Source organism: Mustela erminea, chromosome 6 (genome assembly GCF_009829155.1).
Source record: "Mustela erminea isolate mMusErm1 chromosome 6, mMusErm1.Pri, whole genome shotgun sequence".
NCBI classification, from domain to species: Eukaryota; Metazoa; Chordata; class Mammalia; order Carnivora; family Mustelidae; genus Mustela; species Mustela erminea.
The window spans coordinates 106,568,947-106,588,554 of NC_045619.1; the positions used below are offsets into that span (position 1 = coordinate 106,568,947).

At 36.6% G+C, this 19,608-nt stretch overlaps 1 protein-coding gene across 13 annotated transcripts in view; it reads left to right on the forward strand.

Annotated features, from left to right (window-relative positions):
* Positions 1-19,608, forward strand: part of ERC1 (ELKS/RAB6-interacting/CAST family member 1) — a 541,029-nt gene that overhangs the window by 147,731 nt on the left and 373,690 nt on the right. For all 13 annotated transcript variants that reach the window (XR_004287084.1, XM_032349214.1, XM_032349215.1 and 10 more), the window contains one exon: positions 479-646. Coding sequence is in view for 12 of the 13 variants with exons in the window: in XM_032349214.1 (XP_032205105.1) it covers positions 479-646 (168 nt within the window). In the remaining variant the exon portion in view is untranslated. The remainder of the gene's footprint in view (positions 1-478; positions 647-19,608) is intronic.

Here is a 19,608-nt window from a genome sequence, read left to right on the forward strand (position 1 = left end):
TATTATGTGATACAGCGAGTGTCATGCTTGGTGATGTTTATGGTTTTCTTTCTAATTTTAGATTTTCTAAATCAGTGTAGCATCACTGGGAACTTGTTAGAAAAACTAATTCCTGAGCCCCAAACCCACTGAATCAGAACTCAGGTGGCTGGGCCTGGGAATCTGTTTAAAGCCTCCAGTAGAAGTGGCAAAACTCAATTTCTTTATGACAGTTCTCAGTTTTGTCTCTTGATTCAGATCTATTTATCCTGGTATCATGGTATATTTAACTAATGTAAATTTTATTTTTATTACAAAAGTGCTCATAGGTTTTAGGATTTAATTTCTAAATAGCTATATTTATATTTAGAGTAGCATTTTATCATTCTAAAGAAAGTTTACTGTATAAATATCATTTGGGCAACTATACACAAGTATTTGGAAGAATTACGTTCCTTTCTTTTCATTTAATCAATTGTAAAAAATGTCACATTCTTAGGTGGATGCTCTCCGATTGCGTTTGGAAGAGAAGGAAACTATGTTGAATAAGAAGACAAAACAAATTCAGGATATGGCTGAGGAGAAGGGGACACAAGCTGGAGAGATACATGACCTCAAGGACATGCTGGATGTGAAAGAGAGGAAGGTTAATGTTCTTCAGAAGAAGGTAAAGTGCGGTGTTTTTTGGAATAGTTTGAGAAGAATACGTATTAACTCTTCTTTAAATATGTGGTAGAATTCCCCTGTGAAGCCATCTGGTCCTGGACTTTTGTTTGTTGGGAGATTTTTGATTACTGGTTCAGTTTCTTTGCTGGTAGTTGGTCTGCTCAAATTTCCTGTTTCTTCCTGTTTTAGTTTTGATCATTTAAAATCCTGAAATTTATTCATTTCTTCTAGGTTGTCCGATTTGTTGGCATGTAGTTTTCAGTAATATTCCTGTATAATTGTTTGTAATTTTGTGATGTTGTATTTCTCCTCTCTCATTTGTGATTTTATTTATTTGGGTCCTTTCTCTTCTCTTTTTGATGTGTCTGGTTAGGGGTTTATCAATTTTATTAATTTTTTCAAAGAATCAGCTCTTCCTAGTTTCACTGACCTGTTTTTTTTTTTTTTTTTTTTTTTGGTAAAGTTTCTATATATTTTTTTAAAGTTTCTGTTTCTGCTCTAATCTTTATTATTTCCTTCCTTTTGCTGGCCATAGGCTTTGTTTATTGGTCTTTTTCTAGTTCCTTTAGGTGTAGGTTTAGGTTGTTTATTTGAAGTTTCTTTTGCTTCTTGAGATAGGCCTGTATTGTGATAAACTTTACTCTTAGAACTGTTTTTGCTGCATCTCAGAGGTTTTGGACCATTGTGTTTTCATTTTCATTTGTTTCCATGTGGCTTTTTAATATGTTGTTTGATTTCTTTCTTTTTTTTTTTAAGATTTTATTTATTTATTTGACAGAGAGAGATCACAAGTAGGCAGAGGCAGGTGGGGAGAGAGAGAGAGGAAGCAGGCTCCCCGCTGAGCAGAAAGCCCGATGCGGGGCTCGATCCCAGGACCCTGGGATCATGACCTGAGCTGAAGGCAGAGGCTTTAACCCACTGAGCCACCCAGGCGCCCCTCTTCTTTGATTTCTTAGTTGACTCATTCATTATTTAGTAGCATGTTGTTTGACCTCCATGTCTTTGTGATCTTTCCAGACTTTCTTGAGGTCGACTTCTTGTTTCATAGTGTTGTGGTTAGAAAAGGTGCACAGTATAACTTCAGTCATTTTGTATTTATTGAGGCCTGTTTTGTGACCTAGTACATGTTCTGTTCTGGAGAATGTTCCATGTGCACTTGAAAAGAATGTTTGTTCTGCTGTCTTAGGATGGAATGTTCTGAATAGATCTGATAAGTCCAGCTGGTCCAGTGTGTTATTCAATGCCATGCCTCCTTATTGATTTTCTGCTAAGATGAGCTGTCTGTTCATGTAAGTGGGGCATTAAAATTCCCTATTATTTTGTTACTATCAATTATTTCCTTTATGTTTGTTACTAATTGTTCTTTATATTTGTGTGCTCGCATGTTGGGTACATAAATTCTTACAGTTGTTATATCTTGTTGAATTGTCCCCTTTATTATTATATAGTATGCTTGTCTCTCTTTATCAGTCCTTGAAATCTAGCTTGTCTGATAAAGTATTGGTATTCAGCTTCCTTTTGACACCCATTTGTGTGGTAATTGTTTCTCCATCTCCCCTTCACTTTCAATCTGGATGTGTCTTTAGGCCTAAAAAGAATCTCAGGGCGCCTGGATGGCTCAGTTGTTGAGCGTCTGCTTTTGGCTCGGGTCATGATCCCAAGGTCTTGGAATCGAGCCCCGAATCAGGCTCCCTGCCCTTTCCCCACTTCCCTTGCTTGTGTTCTCTCTCTTGCTATCTTTCTGTAAAATAAATAAATAAAATCTTTAAAAAACTAAAATAGGGGTACCTGGGTGGCTTAGTGGATTAAGCCTCTGCCTTCGGCTCAGGTCATGATCTCAGGGTCCTGGGATTGAGCCCCACATTGGGCTCCCTGCTCAGCAGGGAACCTGCTTCACCCTCTCTCTCTGCCTGCTTCTGCCTATCTGTGATCTCTCTCTGTCAAATAAATAAATTTTTTAAAAAATCTAAAAAAAAGATATAAAAAAAATAAAATGAGTCTTTTTGGGTGTTGTTTTTTTAATCCATTCTGACACTCTCTTTTGATTGGAACATATAATCTATTTACATTCAGAGCAGTTATTGATAGGTGTGTAATTATTACTTGTTTTGTGGTTGTTCCTGGAGATTTCCTCTGATCCTGTCTTGTCTTTTTCATGTTTTGCTGATTTGCTATAGTGCTGTATTTGGATTTCTTTCTCTTTATTTTTCTCAAGTTTATTAGTGGCTTTTGATATGGTTACCATTGGGTTTGTATATAACCTCTTCTGCAAATATCAGTATATGTGTGTGTGTGTGTGTGTGTGTGTGTGTGTGTGTGTGTGTAGACTTAAAAGATTTATTTATTTATTTTAGAGAGAGATTGTGAGCATGAGGGGTAGGGGCAGAGGGTGAGGGAGAGGGAGAATCTCAAGCAGACTCTCTGCTGAGCATGGAGCCTGATGCAGGGCTCCATCTCATGACCCTGAGATCACAACCTGAGCTGAAATAAGAGTTGGACACACAACCAACTGAGCCACAGAGGCACTCCCAAATATCAGTCTGTATTAAGTTGATTGTCATTCAAGTTTGAACTCATTTTTTCTTCTTCTCCTCCCCATGTTTTAGGTATATGTTATTATATTTATATCCTTTTTATGTGAGTTCCTTGATGGATTTTTAGGGAAGTATTCATTTGTACTGGTTTTGTTTTTCCTACCTTTATTACTGTCATTTTTGGTCTCTCCTTTCCACTCAAAGAGTCCCCTTTAATACTTCTTGCAGGACTGGTTTAGTGGTCATGAAATCCTTTAGTTTTTGTTTGTCTGGGAAACTCTCTCTCTCCTTCTATTCTGAATAATAGCCTTGTTGGATAGAGTATTCTTGGCTGCAGATTTTTCCCATTTAGCACTTTGAATAGATCATGTCACTGTCTTCTGACTTGCTCAGTTTCTGTTGAGAAATCTCCAACTAGCCTATGGGGTTTTCCCTTGTAAGTTATGACTCCTTTTGTCTTGCTGCCTTAAGACTTTTTTTTTTAATCACTGTACTTTACAAATGTAATTACAGTATGTCTTGGTGTTAGCCTGCTGTTAATGATTTTGAGGGGAGTTCTTTTTGTCTCCTGGAGCTGGGTGTTTGTGTCCTTTCCCAGATGAAGGAGGTGTTCAGCTATCCATCTATCCTTCCTTCCTTCCTTCCTCTCTTTCTTTTTAAGATTTTAATTTATTTGTTTGACGAGAGATAGAGAGAGCGAGAGTGCGCACTAACAATCGGGGAGCAGCAGGCAGAGGAAGAGGGAAAAACAAGCTTCCCACTGAGCAAGGAGCCTGATATGGGGCTTGATCCCAGGACCCTGAGATCATGACCTGGGCCAAATGCAGACTTTAAACTGACTGAGTCATCCAGATGACCCTCAGCTATTATTTCTTGAAGTAAATATTCTGGCCCCTTTTCTCTCTTCTTCTTTTGGGACTTCTATACTATGAATGTTATTATGTTTGGTGGAGTCACTGAGTTCCCTAAATCTGTTCTTGTGTGGCATAATTCTTTTCTCTTGTTCGTTCAGCTTCATTGCTTATCATTACTTTGTCTTCTAGGTCATTAATTTGTTTCTCTGCTTCTTCCAGCCTGCTGGTCATTGCATCAAGCATGGTTCTAATTTCATTTATTACACTCTTTATCTCTTTTGATTCTTTTAAAATTCTTTTATCTCTGTGGTAAGGGTCTTACTGATGTCTTCTTTTCTCAAGGCCAGTGAGTATCCTTATGATTGGTGCTTTAAATTCTTCATCAGGTGTGTTCTTTATGTCTGTTTCACAAAGATCTCTGGCCATGGCCTTATCTTATTCTTTCATTTGGGATAAATTCCTCTGTCTTCACATTTTATCTGTGTCTCTGCCTTCTTCTGAGTGTTAGAAAAGACAGTTATATATCTTCCTGAAAGTAATGGCTTTACAAAGAAGAGGTCATGTATTTCCCAGGAAGAGACCTGTCAAGGAGTATTTCCTATATGTGCTACAGGTGCTCTGCTTTTGTGTTCTGGCTGCTCTGTCCTTCAGGCCAGTCATTTATAGGGGCTTTCCTTGCCTGCTGTGGTCAGTGTTTGGTCCCTGGCCTGAATGTGACAAGTTTTTGCTAGGTGTGCTCTGGTCTGCTTGTGAAATGAGACTTGTCACCATCTCCACCATAATCGAGGCCCTGCAAAACTTTATGGTCTGGAGACATGGTATGGATGGGGGTTAATCCTGGTCTTCTGGGACAGGGTCCTGCTGCACTGGGACTGAGGCAGGTGTGACTGAGAAGGGCAGTTCCACTAGAGCCCAGTGGGGTAGGGCTTAATATAAGTTAAGCAGCCAGTGTGGGTGCTATGCTGTTTCCCACAGTTAGCTCTGTATGTATGCTGAGGGGCAAGGGAAGGAAATGGTATTGGCAAGCTCTATTGTTCCCAGAGATGTGTCTCTGTGAATGCTGCCTCTCAGGGAAGTGCTCTGGGAAGTGTGATCTCCCCACTCTGTACCCCAGATGCTCTTCAGATCGTTGTTTCTACACTGTCTGCCCTCATGTTTTTTGCCTGCCATCTCTCCAGGAGCAGTTCAGTGCCCTCCAGACTCTATTCCAGCTAAGCCTGCTGACCTTTAAAACTCCAGGCTCTAATCTCCACTGCTTGGAAGAACTCATGAAATATACCTCCTCTCTTTTTACAAGTCAGTGACTTTGGAGAAATACTCTCCTTGTGCTTTCCCCTGTGCTCCTTTCTTTCTCTCTCACCTTTCTCTGACCACACCTTCCTCCCTCTGCAAAGATCTTTGTCTCCCCCAAACCATGTCTTCATACTGCCTGCCTTCTCCCATGTGGCCTCTTCTCTCCCTTTAGTTGTAGAGTTTGTTCTGTCAGTCATCAGGTTGATTTCTGGGGTATGTAGGATGATTTGATAGTTATCTAGTTGTGTTTGTGGGACAAAGCGAGACTAGGGTCCTCCTACTCTGCTGCCATCTTCCTGCTTCATACCCCAAGGTTTAAATTTTTATTTAATTATTGGTTGCTCTAGAATTCCTTTGAAAATATTTCAAGAAAAATCATAGGTGCTATGTTTCCTAAGTTCCTGCTTATTAATTATGTGTTAATATATTGTCTCTTTATATTTTATAATTATTTCAAAGATATGAAGAATATAGAGAATAATAAAATAAATAATGGTAATTATTCAGCTTAAGAAGTAAAATTTCAGGGGCGCCTGGGTGGCTTAGTCAGTTAAGTGTCTGCCTTCTTCTCACATCATGATCACAGGGTCCTAGGATTAAGCCCCGTGTCGAGTTCCCTGCTTGGTGGAGAGTCTGCTTCGTCCTCTCCCGCTGCCTGCCACTCTGCCTACTTGTGTTCTCTATTTCTCTGTCAAACATACAAACACATACATACATACATTATTGAAAAAAAAAAAAAAGGAAAATTTCAAATATAGTTGATGTTCCTTGGCATATCTTCACTTGATTAGGTACTATTGTCCTCCGTTTGTCCCAGAGTTGAACATTTAATTTTGATGTTTATGCATGCCCCCATATATTAGATCAGGATACATGGTTTTATACTTTTATAACCTATGTATCTATTAATGAAACATATATAATATGAGGAAGTATACCTTACAAATAAATATGGTAAGTATTTATCTGAATGTAATCAGGGGAATGTAAAATAAGACCAGATTAAGAAACAACTTTTTACCTATCCTTTTACGCTATGTTGTCAAAAATTAGAGGTCTGTGACAGTATCAAATGTTCATAAATACAGCAACTGGATTTCTTGAACAGTGCTGTTGGATTTTTAAATTGATACAATTGCTTTGGAAAGTAGTTATGAAATTAAACATAAGCATACCCTCCCTGATACAGACACCTTAGATGAACTCCAGGGTATGTGTAGGAATGTTCATAGTAGCCTTGTTTGTCTGTAGAAAAACAAAACAAAACAGAACCGAGGAAACATTATACAAAAGTTCATTAAGAGAAGAGTGTGTAGGTAAATTTGATATACTCACTCAATAGAACCTATTATTTTAAGGGAAATTAATGTTTCTGATTAAAAATTCAGCAGAGTAATTTCTTCTAGGTGAAGGGAGATAAGGAGGAATATATAAGTATCTTGAGATGAGTTAATGAGTTTGTGTATATTATACTTCACAACATATATATATTAAATAGTATTTAATATAATTTAAAATAACGAGGCAGATTAAGTTTTGTTAAATTTGCATGGTACATTGGTGTTTATTATTATATCTTTTATATATTTTCCTCTGTTTGAATATTAATTTAAAAATTGCTTAGAATAAAAGCCTCCATATATATGCATATTAGTATTTTCTTTGAAAAAGAACTTTTCATATATTTCAGTTTAAATTTGTTCCTAATTTTATAGTTATAAAATTAGAATCACTTTTCCCTAGAAGTTCATTTATACATTTTGAAACAATGTCTGATACAGATGTAGGGTCTTACTTGATAACGTTTAACTGCCTGATTAAGATTTTTCATTTAAATTCTCTGGTAAAAGGGTTTATTTAGCTTATGGTCAAGTATGTCCAATTATGATGAACTGATGACTTGGACAGTTTGACCCACTTTCCTAGAACCAGAATTTAGCTATTTATAGTATTTGCTGATTGAGATGAACTTGGGGCTGTATTGAACAAGTATAATCCTCCTCCAGCAGGATGACTTTTTAGATATTGGGAACTTGCTGTTTGACAGCCCTCAAATCTTACTTTTCTAGATGGTATATTTCTGTTCCTCCCAGTGTTCTCATTTGCCCTGGTTAATTTTTCTGATTGCAGTTATTTGTCTCAACTCATTTTTCTCCTGTACTTTAACAGTTGGAACTTTGGATCTAATTGCAAGAGAGATTAGAACATTATTGATATTCTTGGTCCTAACTGGTATGATATTGGGCAACTCACTGAAACTGGCTAACCTCCAGTTTTTGTTTTTGTTTTTTTTAACTATAAACAGTATAATAGTTATGTCAGGAGGTTTTTGTTAAATGATGTCATGTGTAGGAAAATACCTTGGAACCTGTAGAGTGTTGCATACTGTGGATATAAGGTCATATATATATATATGTATATAAATTTTATTATTTTTAAAAGATTTTTGTTTATTTGAGAGAGAGAGCACGTGCACATGAGTTGAGGGAGGGGCAGAGAGAGCGGGACAAGCAGACTCCTCGCTGATCAGGGAGCCCTCTGCTGGTTTCGTTCCTGGAATCCTGACATCATGACCTGAGCTGAAGGCACGCTTAATCGACTGCGCCACCTAGGCGCTCCTTGATATTGTTTATTCTTACTAAATTTTACTTTGCTTGATTCAGCCAATTAATCTTTGAGGATCTTTATCTTTATGCCTTCTACCCATTTATTCTTTATACTTTCATATAAGTGATAAAAAGTTGAATAGACCAGAAAAGGCTTTTGTGATATATTTTACCTCTTTCAGATTGATAATTTATTGAAATAGTTCTCAAAGCTCTTTTTGTTGTCTGTAGAATTTTTTTTCTTATAGGCTCAGTTTGTTTTCAGTTCTAGCCTTTTTAAAAATCCTTATTTCTCAGTGTTCTTCATTTAGACCATTACAAACCTGTCTTAAAAATCTGAGTCAGTTGTAGAGATCGCTGTGTAATTCTTTCTTACAGCAGTGCCTGGATTATGAGCCAGTGATATGCTCAGCTGTTTTTGGCTTTTTCAGAACAACTACCCACACATTTTCCTAGCTTTCTAAGCAATGTATATATTTATATACACTGGAGTGTTGTTTGGTCTTTCTCCTTTTTCTCCCTTACTGAGTACATTTCTAGTTGCATAGTCAGACTGTGTTTTGTGGCTTCCCCATCTTCCTAAACTGCCTTTTTTCATCCATTCAGTACCTTCTGCTATATAGTAGGCACTGTGCTAAGTACAAAGACAAATGAGATGTGGTTTCTGCTCTCAAAGTCTTAGATTTCTGGGAGTTAAGAAGTGATGATATACATGGTGTACAGTGAGGTACAAAGCAAGAACTTTTCGATTTGAACGTGTGTGAAAGGAGCTAAGTCTTGAAATTGAATGAACTTTTGCCGGGTAGATGGGGAAGGATTGAGATATCCCAAGCCAAGAGAGCACTGTGAATGAAAACTTGGAATTCCTTTCCCCAGTGTCATGCCTTGGAATTCTGCCTTTGCTTTTTAAACATTTTGTAATAGGAATTCTTAAAAGTTTCTGGTAGAGCTCTGTCTGTGAATGCCTTTTCTTTCTTATTATTAACTCTCTTATTACTTAGTCTCTGGGAAAATTATTCCCAGTAGTTGTATAATGTGGAAGTTTTCAGTGAATATGCTCATCTTTATTTTCCTTTCAGTGAGTATACTCATCTTTATTAAATTTATTTAGGAAACTAATAAAGAGAATTCAGCTTTTCTTTTCTCTGGGCCTGAAGATTTTCTTTCAAAAACTGAATATTTATCTGCAGTGGGATATTAAGATAACCTTTCAGTTAGAACTTAAGGTATTCCTGGGGAGATGGCTTAATTCTGCACACACTTAACCAACTTTGTTTCTTGATTCAGACTTAAGCCATAAGGAAGAAGGATAGGTTAACTCTATTTTCATCCTTTTCTTATTTTTCTGACATCAGAGTTCTATAATCATTTTTTCCACAAATATTTATTATTATATGTTTAAGTAATATTTAAGGAGGAATACCAGGAAACATATTACTTTGGGTATATTGGATATGCATTTTAAAAAAAATATTGTTTTTTGAGAATAGTAGCAGCCGTGATAATTGCTGGATTTTAAGTCACATACTCTGCACTGTTTATGTCTCTCTTTTGGCCACTGCTGCCCACCCACAATCTCCTCAGTAGTCTCTAGGCAGGGTATGTATTTGTATGCACTGGGATAACCCTGTGCTCAGAAAACAAAATGGGACCAGAGCAGATGGCCAAGCATGCTGTACAATGGGATTAGCATTGGGCTCCTCCTTCCCAGGGTTCTCCCCTATGGTTTTAAGTAGTTTCGTGTTACAGTAAATTTCTTATCTTTATAATAAATCACTGACCTGGAAAATGTAATTGAGCATTTGAATCTTAGCTTCATTCAAAAATCTGTGTTAAAATTGTACAGCTTCTTGCTTGATTGATTATAAATGATAATGTAGCTTGGAGTTTAATTTGCTGATGCAGATGTTACCATCAGTCCCTTCTATGCTTCTGTAACTTACGTTGATTTTGCCTTGCTTACTTCTCCAGTTTCCTAGGTTTGGGTATTTAGAGTTTAGATTTAACAGTAGCAGAAAGCTGATTGATACAAGAATTAGAAGGTTGCAGTTGGTTTGTTAGTTTGGTCCCAGATTGGTTCTTACAAGTCTCTTCTGGTATTTTGTTTTTGGTAGGAAGGCAGAAAGAGTACGTTTTTTATATATCCTATTTGTTTTCTGTGAGTCTTGGTTTAGATAGTGTTATTTTCTTCACTTTTTCCATATCATAAGATGGAAAGGAAACTATGTTTTATCACTAAAAAAAAGTAAAAAAGTAATTTTACTCAGAAAATTAATATAAAAATTGTTATATTTTATTTTTAATAAGGATTAATTGCATTGTTTTCTCAGTTATTTTTAAGTCACAACCCAGCTATTAATGAAGTTAAAAAGAAGAACAAATCAGTCTCTAATCAAATATTAAGTTGGAAGTTTAGTATATTTAGGCATTAGAATTTTCTATTTTCATTCTTTTACTTATTTTTTAATATAATACAGTTTAATTAAATTTTTTTGTTTCTGGGGAATATGTACAGCTAAATTCTTAAAATGTTTTGTCAAAAGCTAGAATGTGTAGTAGATAAAGTCTGATTGATGATGGTATTTTTATTGGGAATATACTCTGTATAGATTTACTTTGCTTCATATAATCTTTCCTATCTCCTTCCCGCCACCCCCTCCTTTTCAAATAAACCTCAAGGAGATTAATAGCTGAATTTGGACAGTCTGATTTAAGTTCTAGTTTGTCAACAGGTAACTTTTTAAATGATGTTCGTTTTATACTATTGACATTTTGTAATGAGTGATGAGTTGTTCCCTAAGAAAAGTTGACCTTTTTATAAATTGCCTTAATTATGATAGATTCCTGCTCAACATCCTTTATACTTCCAGAACATATCTCTCCAAAAAATAAAAGCAATAAAACAAACACAACACCCCTTGTCTCTACATCTGATAATCTAGAAACCAGAAACTTTAGTAATGTGTGATTAAAGCAACAATAGCAATAGCACTGCTTTCTAGTAGATGGAGAAAAACCTACTACTACATAATGAACTATTTCTAAAGCTTAGTAGCTTAAACAACCATTTTTGAATGCTCACTTATTTGTGAGTCATGAATTCAGGAAAGGCTCTCTTGGGTAGTTTGTCCCTGATTTGTTTGATGACAGCTGGGGGTGTCAGCAGTTGTATGATCCACTGCCAGGCTGTGGATCACTTTTCACTTGCATACATTCGTCTAGGTATTCCTTGGCCTCTGGCTACATGGCTGCATGGTGTGTTTTGCCTCAGGGCTTCTGCATATGTCCTGGGTATCCCACAGCATGATGAGAGTCGTCACACTTCTTATGTGGCATCTAACTCTACAGTCATAGATGTTAGAAGCAGAAGGTGCCTGACAAGTTAAGATTTATGCTATGAATGGGTTTAGAAGTGACAGAGGACTCCTTTTGCTATATTCTGTTTGTTATAGTTACAGGATTTATCTTGATTCAGGGGGTTCAGGAAACAGACTTCACTTCTTAATGGAGCTGTGGCAAACCACATTGCAGAGGAGCCTGTAAGTTGGGAGGTATTATGGTGGACATATTTGGAAAAAAACACCTACTCCAGTTCAATAAAAATACTGAATAAAGGAATAAGATTATGAATCTTTATTCAGTCATCCACTGTTCATCCACTGTTCATCCACAGTAATCCACTGTTCCCAAAAGAAGTCACCTGAAATCAGAAGGAATTCTGAACAGTCTGTGATTGTTTTACCCAATTCAGGAATTATCACAGGGTATAAAAATATAAAAAAAGAGAACAAAGGAATAAAAGGGAAAGAAAGGATACAAAGGAGAGACTAACAGAAGGTGAATTAATGCTCTTTTATTTTAGAGATTCACCTTAGGTAAGAAGCATAACTGTCTAGATGAAAACTTTGTGTATTAGTGCTCTCAGATGGAAGAGACTGCCATCTACAAGATAATTGGACTGAGTATGTGCATAGATTCAAAATAATTTGAAAGTCTTTAAAGAAGAGAGAAACTTGGCTAAGTTTTTTTTTTTGTGTGTGTTATTTGGGGAATAAAACAGGATAAATCTTAGGCTTAAGATTTTTTTTTAAATTTTTTATTTTTTATAAACATATATTTTTATCCCCAGGGGTACAGATAGGCTTAAGATTTTTAAGCTAGCACTAGAGGTTAAATTTTTATTTTTCCTAATTGAGCTATTATTCACCTATCATTGAATTTACCATTTTAAGCTGTAGAACTCATTGTTTTGTGTATACTTACAAGTTTGTACGACCATCACCACTATTCAATTCCAGAACATTTTCAAGAAGAATCCCATACCTGTTAGCACTCACAACTCCTTATCCTCTGGCAGCCTCTCATCTACTTTTTATCTCTATGAAGTTGCTTGTTCTGACATTTCGTATAAATATAATTGTATAATATGCAGTATTTTGGATCTGGCTGGTTTTTTTTTTTTTTATTTTTTAAAAATTTCTTTTCAGCGTAACAGAATTCATTGTTTATGCACCACACCCAGTGCTCCATGCAATACGTGCCCTCCATAATACCTACCACCTGGCTTCCCCAACCTCCCACCCCCCGCCCCTTCAAAACCCTCAGATTGTTTTTCAGAGTCCATAGTCTCTCATGGTTCATCTCCCTTTCCAATTTCCCTCAACTCCCTTCTCCTCTCCATCTCCCCATGTCCTCCATGTTATTTGTTATGCTCCACAAATAAGTGAAACCATATGATAATTGACTCTCTCTGCTTGACTTATTTCACTCAGCATAGTCTCTTCCAGTCCTGTCCATGGTGCTACAAAAGTTGGGTATTCATCCTTTCTGATGGAGGCATAATACTCCATAGTGTATATGGACCACATCTTCCTTATCCATTCGTCTGTTGAAGGGTATCTTGGTTCTTTCCATGGTTTGGCGATGATGGCCATTGCTGCTATAAACATTGGGGTACAGATGGCCCTTCTTTTCACTACATCAGTATCTTTGGGGTAAATACCCAGTAGTGCAATTGCAGGGTCATAGGGAAGCTCTACTTTTAATTTCTTAAGGAATCTCCGCACTGTTCTCCAAAGAGGCTGCACCAACTTGCATTCCCACCAACAGTGTAAGAGGGTTCCCCTTTCTCCACATCCTCTCCAACACACATTGTTTCCTGTCTTGCTGATTTTGGCCGTTCTAACTGGTGTAAGGTGGTATCTCAATGTGGTTTTAATTTGAATCTCCCTGATGGCTAGTGATGATGAACATTTTTTCATGTGTCTGATAGCCATTTGTATGTCTTCATTGGAGAAGTGTCTGTTCATGTCTTCTGCCCATTTTTTGACGTGATTATCTGTTTTGTGTATGTTGAGTTTGAGAAGTTCTTTATAGGTCCTGGATATCAACCTTTTGCCTGTACTGTCATTTGGAAATATCTTCTCCTTCCATGGGTTGCCTCTTTGTTTTGTTGACTGTTTCCTTTGCTGTGCAGAAGCTTTTTATCATGGTGAAGTCCCAAAAGTTCATTTTCACTTTTGTTTCCTTTGCCTTTGGAGACATATCTTGAAAGAAGTTTCTGTGGCTGATATTGACGAGGTTACTGCTTATATTCTCCTCTAGGATTCTGATGGATTCCTGTCTCACGTTGAGGTCTTTTATCCATTTCGAGTTTATGTTTGTGTATGGTGTAAGAGAATGGTCACTTTTCATTATTCTACATATAGCTGTCCAATTTTCCCAGCACTGTTTATTGAAGAGACAGTCTTTTTTCCACTGTATATTTTTTCCTGCTTTGTCAATTATTTGACCATAGAGTTGAGGGTCCATATCTGGGCTCTCTACTCTCTTCCACTGGTCTGTGTGTCTGGTTTTATTGTCTGGCTGTTTTTTAAACAATGTTTTCAAGGTTAACTCATGTTGTAATTCTTTACTCAAGTATCAGTACTTCTTTCCTTTTTATGTCTGAATAATATTCCATTAGGATGAATATTTCGTGTATCCATTCATCAGTTTATGGACATTTGGATTGTTTATAGTTTCTGCCTATTATGAATAATGATTTATGAACATTGATGTATAAGTTTTTGTATGAACTTGTATGTTTTCATTTCTCTTATATATATATCTGAGAATGGAATTGATGTTAATGTCACGGTTTTTTGAGGAACTGCCAAACTGTTTCTAAAGCAGCTCTATGACATTCCTATCAACATGTGTTATTTTTCTTTTTAAAATAATCATTCTTATGGGTATTGCATTGGTATCTTTTGTGGTTTCATTTGCATTTCCATAATGACTGATAATGTTGAACACCTTTTCATGTACTTGGCCATTTGTATATCTTCTTTGGAGAAATGCCTGTTCATGTTTTTTTGGTTTATTTTTCAGTTATTTGTCTTTTTATGATTGAGTTCTGTAAAGTCTTTATATATTGGAGACTCCACCCATATCAGATAAGGGATTTGTAGATATTTCTCCCAGTCTGTGGGTTATCTTTTCATTTACTTGATAGCATACTCTGGTGCACAGTATTTTATTTATTTATTTATTTATAGATTTTATTTATTTATTGACAGAGATCACAAGTAGGCAGAGAGGCAGGCAAAGAGAGAGGTGGGGGAAGCAGCCCCTAATGCGGGACTCCATCCCAGGACCTTGAGATCATGACCTGAGCAGAATGCAGAGGCTTTAACCCACTGAGCCCCCCAGGCGCCCCTGCATGAGAGTTTTAAATTTTGATTAGGGCCAGTTTATCTTTTTTCCCTTTGTTGCTTTTGCTTTTGGTGTCATGTCAAATAAACACATTGCCTAATTGAAGGCCACAAAGATTTCCTCCCACATTTTCTTCCATGAGTTTTGTAGTTTTAGGTGTTTGTATTTAGGTCTTTGATCCATTCTAAGTTAATTTTTGGTGTAAGGTAGGGGTCAACTTCATTATTTTGTATGTGGGTATCCAGTTGTCCCAATACCATTTGTTGAAAAGACAAATCTTTCCTCATCGAATAGTCTTAGGACTCTTGCTAAAACTCAGCTGCTTATGGACATGTGTGCTCATTTCTGAACTCTTAATTCTAGTCCATTGATATATATGCCTCTCCATGTGTCGTACTACCCTGTCTTTTTTTTTTTTTTTTAAAGATTTTATTTATTTATTTGACAGACAGAGATCACAAGTAGGCAGAGAGGCAGACAGAGAGATGGGGAAGTTGGCTCCCTGCTGAGCAGAAAGCCTGATGTGGGGCTCGATCCCAGGACCCTGGGTTCATGATCTGAGCTGAAGGCAGAGGCTTTAACCCACTGAGCCACGCAGGCACCCCCAAACTACCCTGTCTTGATCACTGTAGAATTTTGTAGGTTTGGATATTGGGAAATTATCTATCTTTTTTCGTTTTCAAGGTTTTTTTTGTGGGGGTAGGATGGGTCTCTTATAATTCCATATGAATTTTGAGATCAGTGTGTCCATTTCTGTAAAAAAGGCATTTAGAATTCTTGTAGGGATTGTGTTGAAACTTTTCACCAATTTGGAGAGTATTGCCATATTAACAATATCAAGTTTTTCAGTTAATGGACATGGGGTCTTTTGCCTTCTTTAGGTTGTCATTAATTTTCTTTATCAGTGTTCTGTAGTTTTCAATTGTTAAGTCTTGAACTTCTTTACATTTATTCTTGAATATTTTATTCTTTTTGATGCTATTGTACGTGGAATTGTTTTCTTCATTTCATTTTCAGATTATTAATTTTTATAATTAGATATATACTATATATATTTAGATATATACAACTGATTTTTTGTTTACTGATTTTGTATTTTCAACTTTGCTATACTTGTTTATTAGCTTCTAGTAGTGTTTGAGTGGATTTTTAAATATTCTGTATATAAGATCATGCCATCTGCAAAGAGGTAGTTGTACTTCTTTTTTTCCAGTGTGGCTGTCTTTTATTATTATTTTTTTTCTTCCCTAATTGCTATTCCAAAATGTCCGGTACAGTGATGAATAGAGGTAGTGAAAGCCTATATCCTTATCTTTTACTTAAAGTTTTATTTTATTTTAATTTTAAGAGACCTGTACACCCAGCACGGGGCTGAGTGAGACCAAAACTTACATGCTCTACTAGCCAGGCACTGCCCCCCCCTCCCCTCCACCATTTTGTTTTTTATCTTAGGAGAAAGGCTTTCATTTTTCACCGCTAAGTGTGATGTTAAGTGTGGATTTTTCATAGATAACCTTTATTAGATTGAGGAAGTTTCCTTTTGTTCCTAGATTATTGAGTATTTTTATCATGAAAAGGTGTTATACTTTGTCAAATGGCTTTTCTAGATTTATTGAGATGATCATGTGATTTTTGTTCTTTATTCTATTAATAGGGTACATTATATTGATTGATTTTTTTTGTATGTTGAATCACCCTTGCATTCCTCGGGTAGGGATGAGTGTTTTTACATAGCCTTGCAGTTTTCATCTGGAGGAATGTGGAAGCTTGTTCTATCAACATTAGCATCTTGGCAATAGGAACATACCTGAGAGAACATAGCCTTTGGATAAATGCCTTATTTTTTATTTTCTTTTTGTTAAAGGTTTTATTTATTTCACAGAGAGAGATAGAGAGGGAGTGCAAGTAGGGGGAATGGGAGAGGGAGAAGCAGGCTTCCTCCTGAGGGAACCCAACGTGGATCTCAATCCCAGGACCCTGGGATCATGACCTGAGCCAAAGGCAGACAATGACTGAGCCACCCAGGTGCCCGTAAATGCCTTATTTTTAAGTGCTAAGGTATAATATAAGTAAGAACCATTCAAAGACTTATATTGTAATGCTTATACAATAGAGAAGTAGTTTTGACCCTTAATTAAAATATCATTTCCTTGGACTTTAAACTATGTTTGAATAGTTATTAAGTAACTTGAGGATTTACGTTTATCTGGATCCATTTTCTATTGATAGAATGCCATATAAATATTCTGAGTCTTGCAAGTTCTAGTTCAGAGTGCTCTGATTTCTGCTTTGATTGAGCACATGTTTTAAACTTGAAAATGGTAATTAGCAAGCAGATATGAAAGGGTCAGATCCCTGTTGTGATAAAGGTTGTTCTGAGAGGTCTCTCAGGAGACCTCATAGCAGGAAATTGTTAGAGTAATAAATACATATAAGTATCTGGAAAGGGACAAAGGAATAAAAAAAATACTGATCAAAGTTTTGAAGCACAGTCAGTATTTTCTTCTGCTTAAAAACTGCTTCTAATTTGACATGAATTAACTTGCATTGCATTCTCACCTGTGGGAATGGCCATTTGGATAAATGCCCAGGTGCCTGTCAACTCTGGTTACGAAGTTGAAATAATTAGCCACCTGAAGAAGTTATTAAATCAGACTTCGATGGAGTAGCTTTTCCGCTGTTTCTTCTTTCTGCTACACCAGTATGTGCCCCCTAACCAGAATATAGCTTCAAATGTCAGACATGTATTTTGTCTTTATCTGTTTCATCTTCCTGTAATTGCCAGACCTACTTTTTTCTCCTAACCCTTTTTTCCCTAGAGGAATTTTTTTGGATTAGAAAATTCAGGGGTGCCTGGGTGGCTCAGTCAGTTAAGCATCTGCCTTTGGCTCAGATTATGATCCCCAGGTTCCTGAGATTGAGCCCCCATTGGGCTCCCTGCTCAGCGGGAGGTTGCTTCTCACTTTCCCTCTGCTGCTCCCTGTGCCTGTGTGCTCGCTCTGTCAGATGAATCAATAATATCTTAAAAAGAAAGAAATTCTTCCAAATCTACCAAAGAAAATATACTAAAGTTGATAAGATCCTTAGGTTTCTGTTATATATAGACAAAGGACTGTTGTTTGGATCCATTTTCCCTGTGTCTTACCCAGGCCAGACTCTTATTTTAGACACAGTGAATTTGGTAACACAGTATTTTTATAAAGTAGCTAAGTGAGCAATTTTCAATGAAGTGGCTGTTGATTTTAAATGACATTCTGGGTATTTGAAAAGAATGCCACTGATGAATGATATTTAACTTCCCCTACCCTTTTGACAATCTGATGAAAACTGTGGGCTCTCTCCATATAAAAATGTATATAGCTCATTTATGTGGACTTGGACATCATACACCCTGCTGTCCGTGAGCTTCTGATTAAAAATGAAACAAAAATTATTTGTTTCACTGTCTGTGAAACAAACAAGTTTGTAAGAAGGGCCCCTGGGTTTTACAAAGCCATTAAATTATGTGTGTGGTTCAAATACAAACAATTTCATGTTAACTGTAATTTAACTACAAAGTGTATAGCTGCTGGGTATAATGGATACTATGATGAGTGACACAGAGTGCCTCCTCCACCACCACCTCTCTCCCACCCCGCCAGGGGGTTGAGGATGTATTCACCCCAATGCTGGAAGTGCTGTTGACATAGTCCTTAGTTGTTAGCTTCTGTGGAGATTGCCTGGGTGAGAGACGTCCCTTGCATAAGAGCATACCACTTTCCTTTGAAATCCCAATAATTGATCTCTATAGGATACAGGGGATTGAATTCATTGCCTCGACTTGAGACAGCTCTTAAAGATCATCCTGATTCAGAGCTCCTCAAGGATTTGTCTGCATCCTTTGGAACTTGGTGGCAGCTGATTTTTTCCCTCTGCACAATCCTGTTCTACCCCGACCTCCTTCTTTTCCGCTAGTAGTGATCCCAAAAGCACCCTTTAATATACTTCTTGCATAGTAAAATCTGTCTCAAGGTCTGCTTCCTGAGAAACCCAGCCTTGTCACACTGGTATTGAGTAGTAGTACAAGTTAGCTTACTTCAGGCCATAAAATTAGGCTTGGCTGAAATAAAAGTTTAGTGAGATGAACTTGAATTTAGACTCAAAATACGTGAAACATCTCAGTATTACTTTTAGCCTTATATTTTCAATGGTTTTTGGAAATCTGGCTTCTTTGAATTCATTGGTGGCTTCCCAGTCTTACTTTAGCTTTGCAGAAACCCCGCAAAGTCTCTAACAGCTTGATTTGTTTGGTCCCACAGCATGAAACTGTGAAAGGTATATGTTATATGAAGGGTTACTTACATGTCCTGCAGAAATCCCTGGAGATTTCCCGTGTTGATAAGTACATATGATAAGAGAACTCCTCTTGTCATAATCCTAATCATGTTACTTATCACAAATCCTAAGATTTCTTTCTTAGATAGTATTTAGAAAATTCTTGCTTTTGTCATTCTTATTGAAATGATATATAGGTCTATTCTTAAGTATTAGAAAAAGATGGAAAACCTTTAACCAGGAAAATTCTATGTGAAACTAAATTTTTCTTTCCTTCAAATTGTTAGAATGCTGTACATACTTTTTGATAACTTTTATTTTTCATGTAATATATGATAAACAAGTTTCCATACCCTCAGTTTATGAACTGTATATGGCTGCATAATATTCCATCCAGTGGATAGACCATGTGTCACTTAGCTAGCCACCTGATGTTATGTCTTTGATTTTTCTCAGCTTGGTTGATGTTAATAGGTAGCAATAATCATGGTTGCTTTTTCTTTGAAGCTAAGCCGAGCACATCTGTTTTAATTAATTAATTAAAAATACTAAATGTACTAATCTAAATGAACAGTACTAAATGTACTGAACCTTTAAATATAAGACTGTTCTATCTTGATAGTCGTTGCTGTTGTGCAACTTAAAGGGATACCATTCGTACAGATG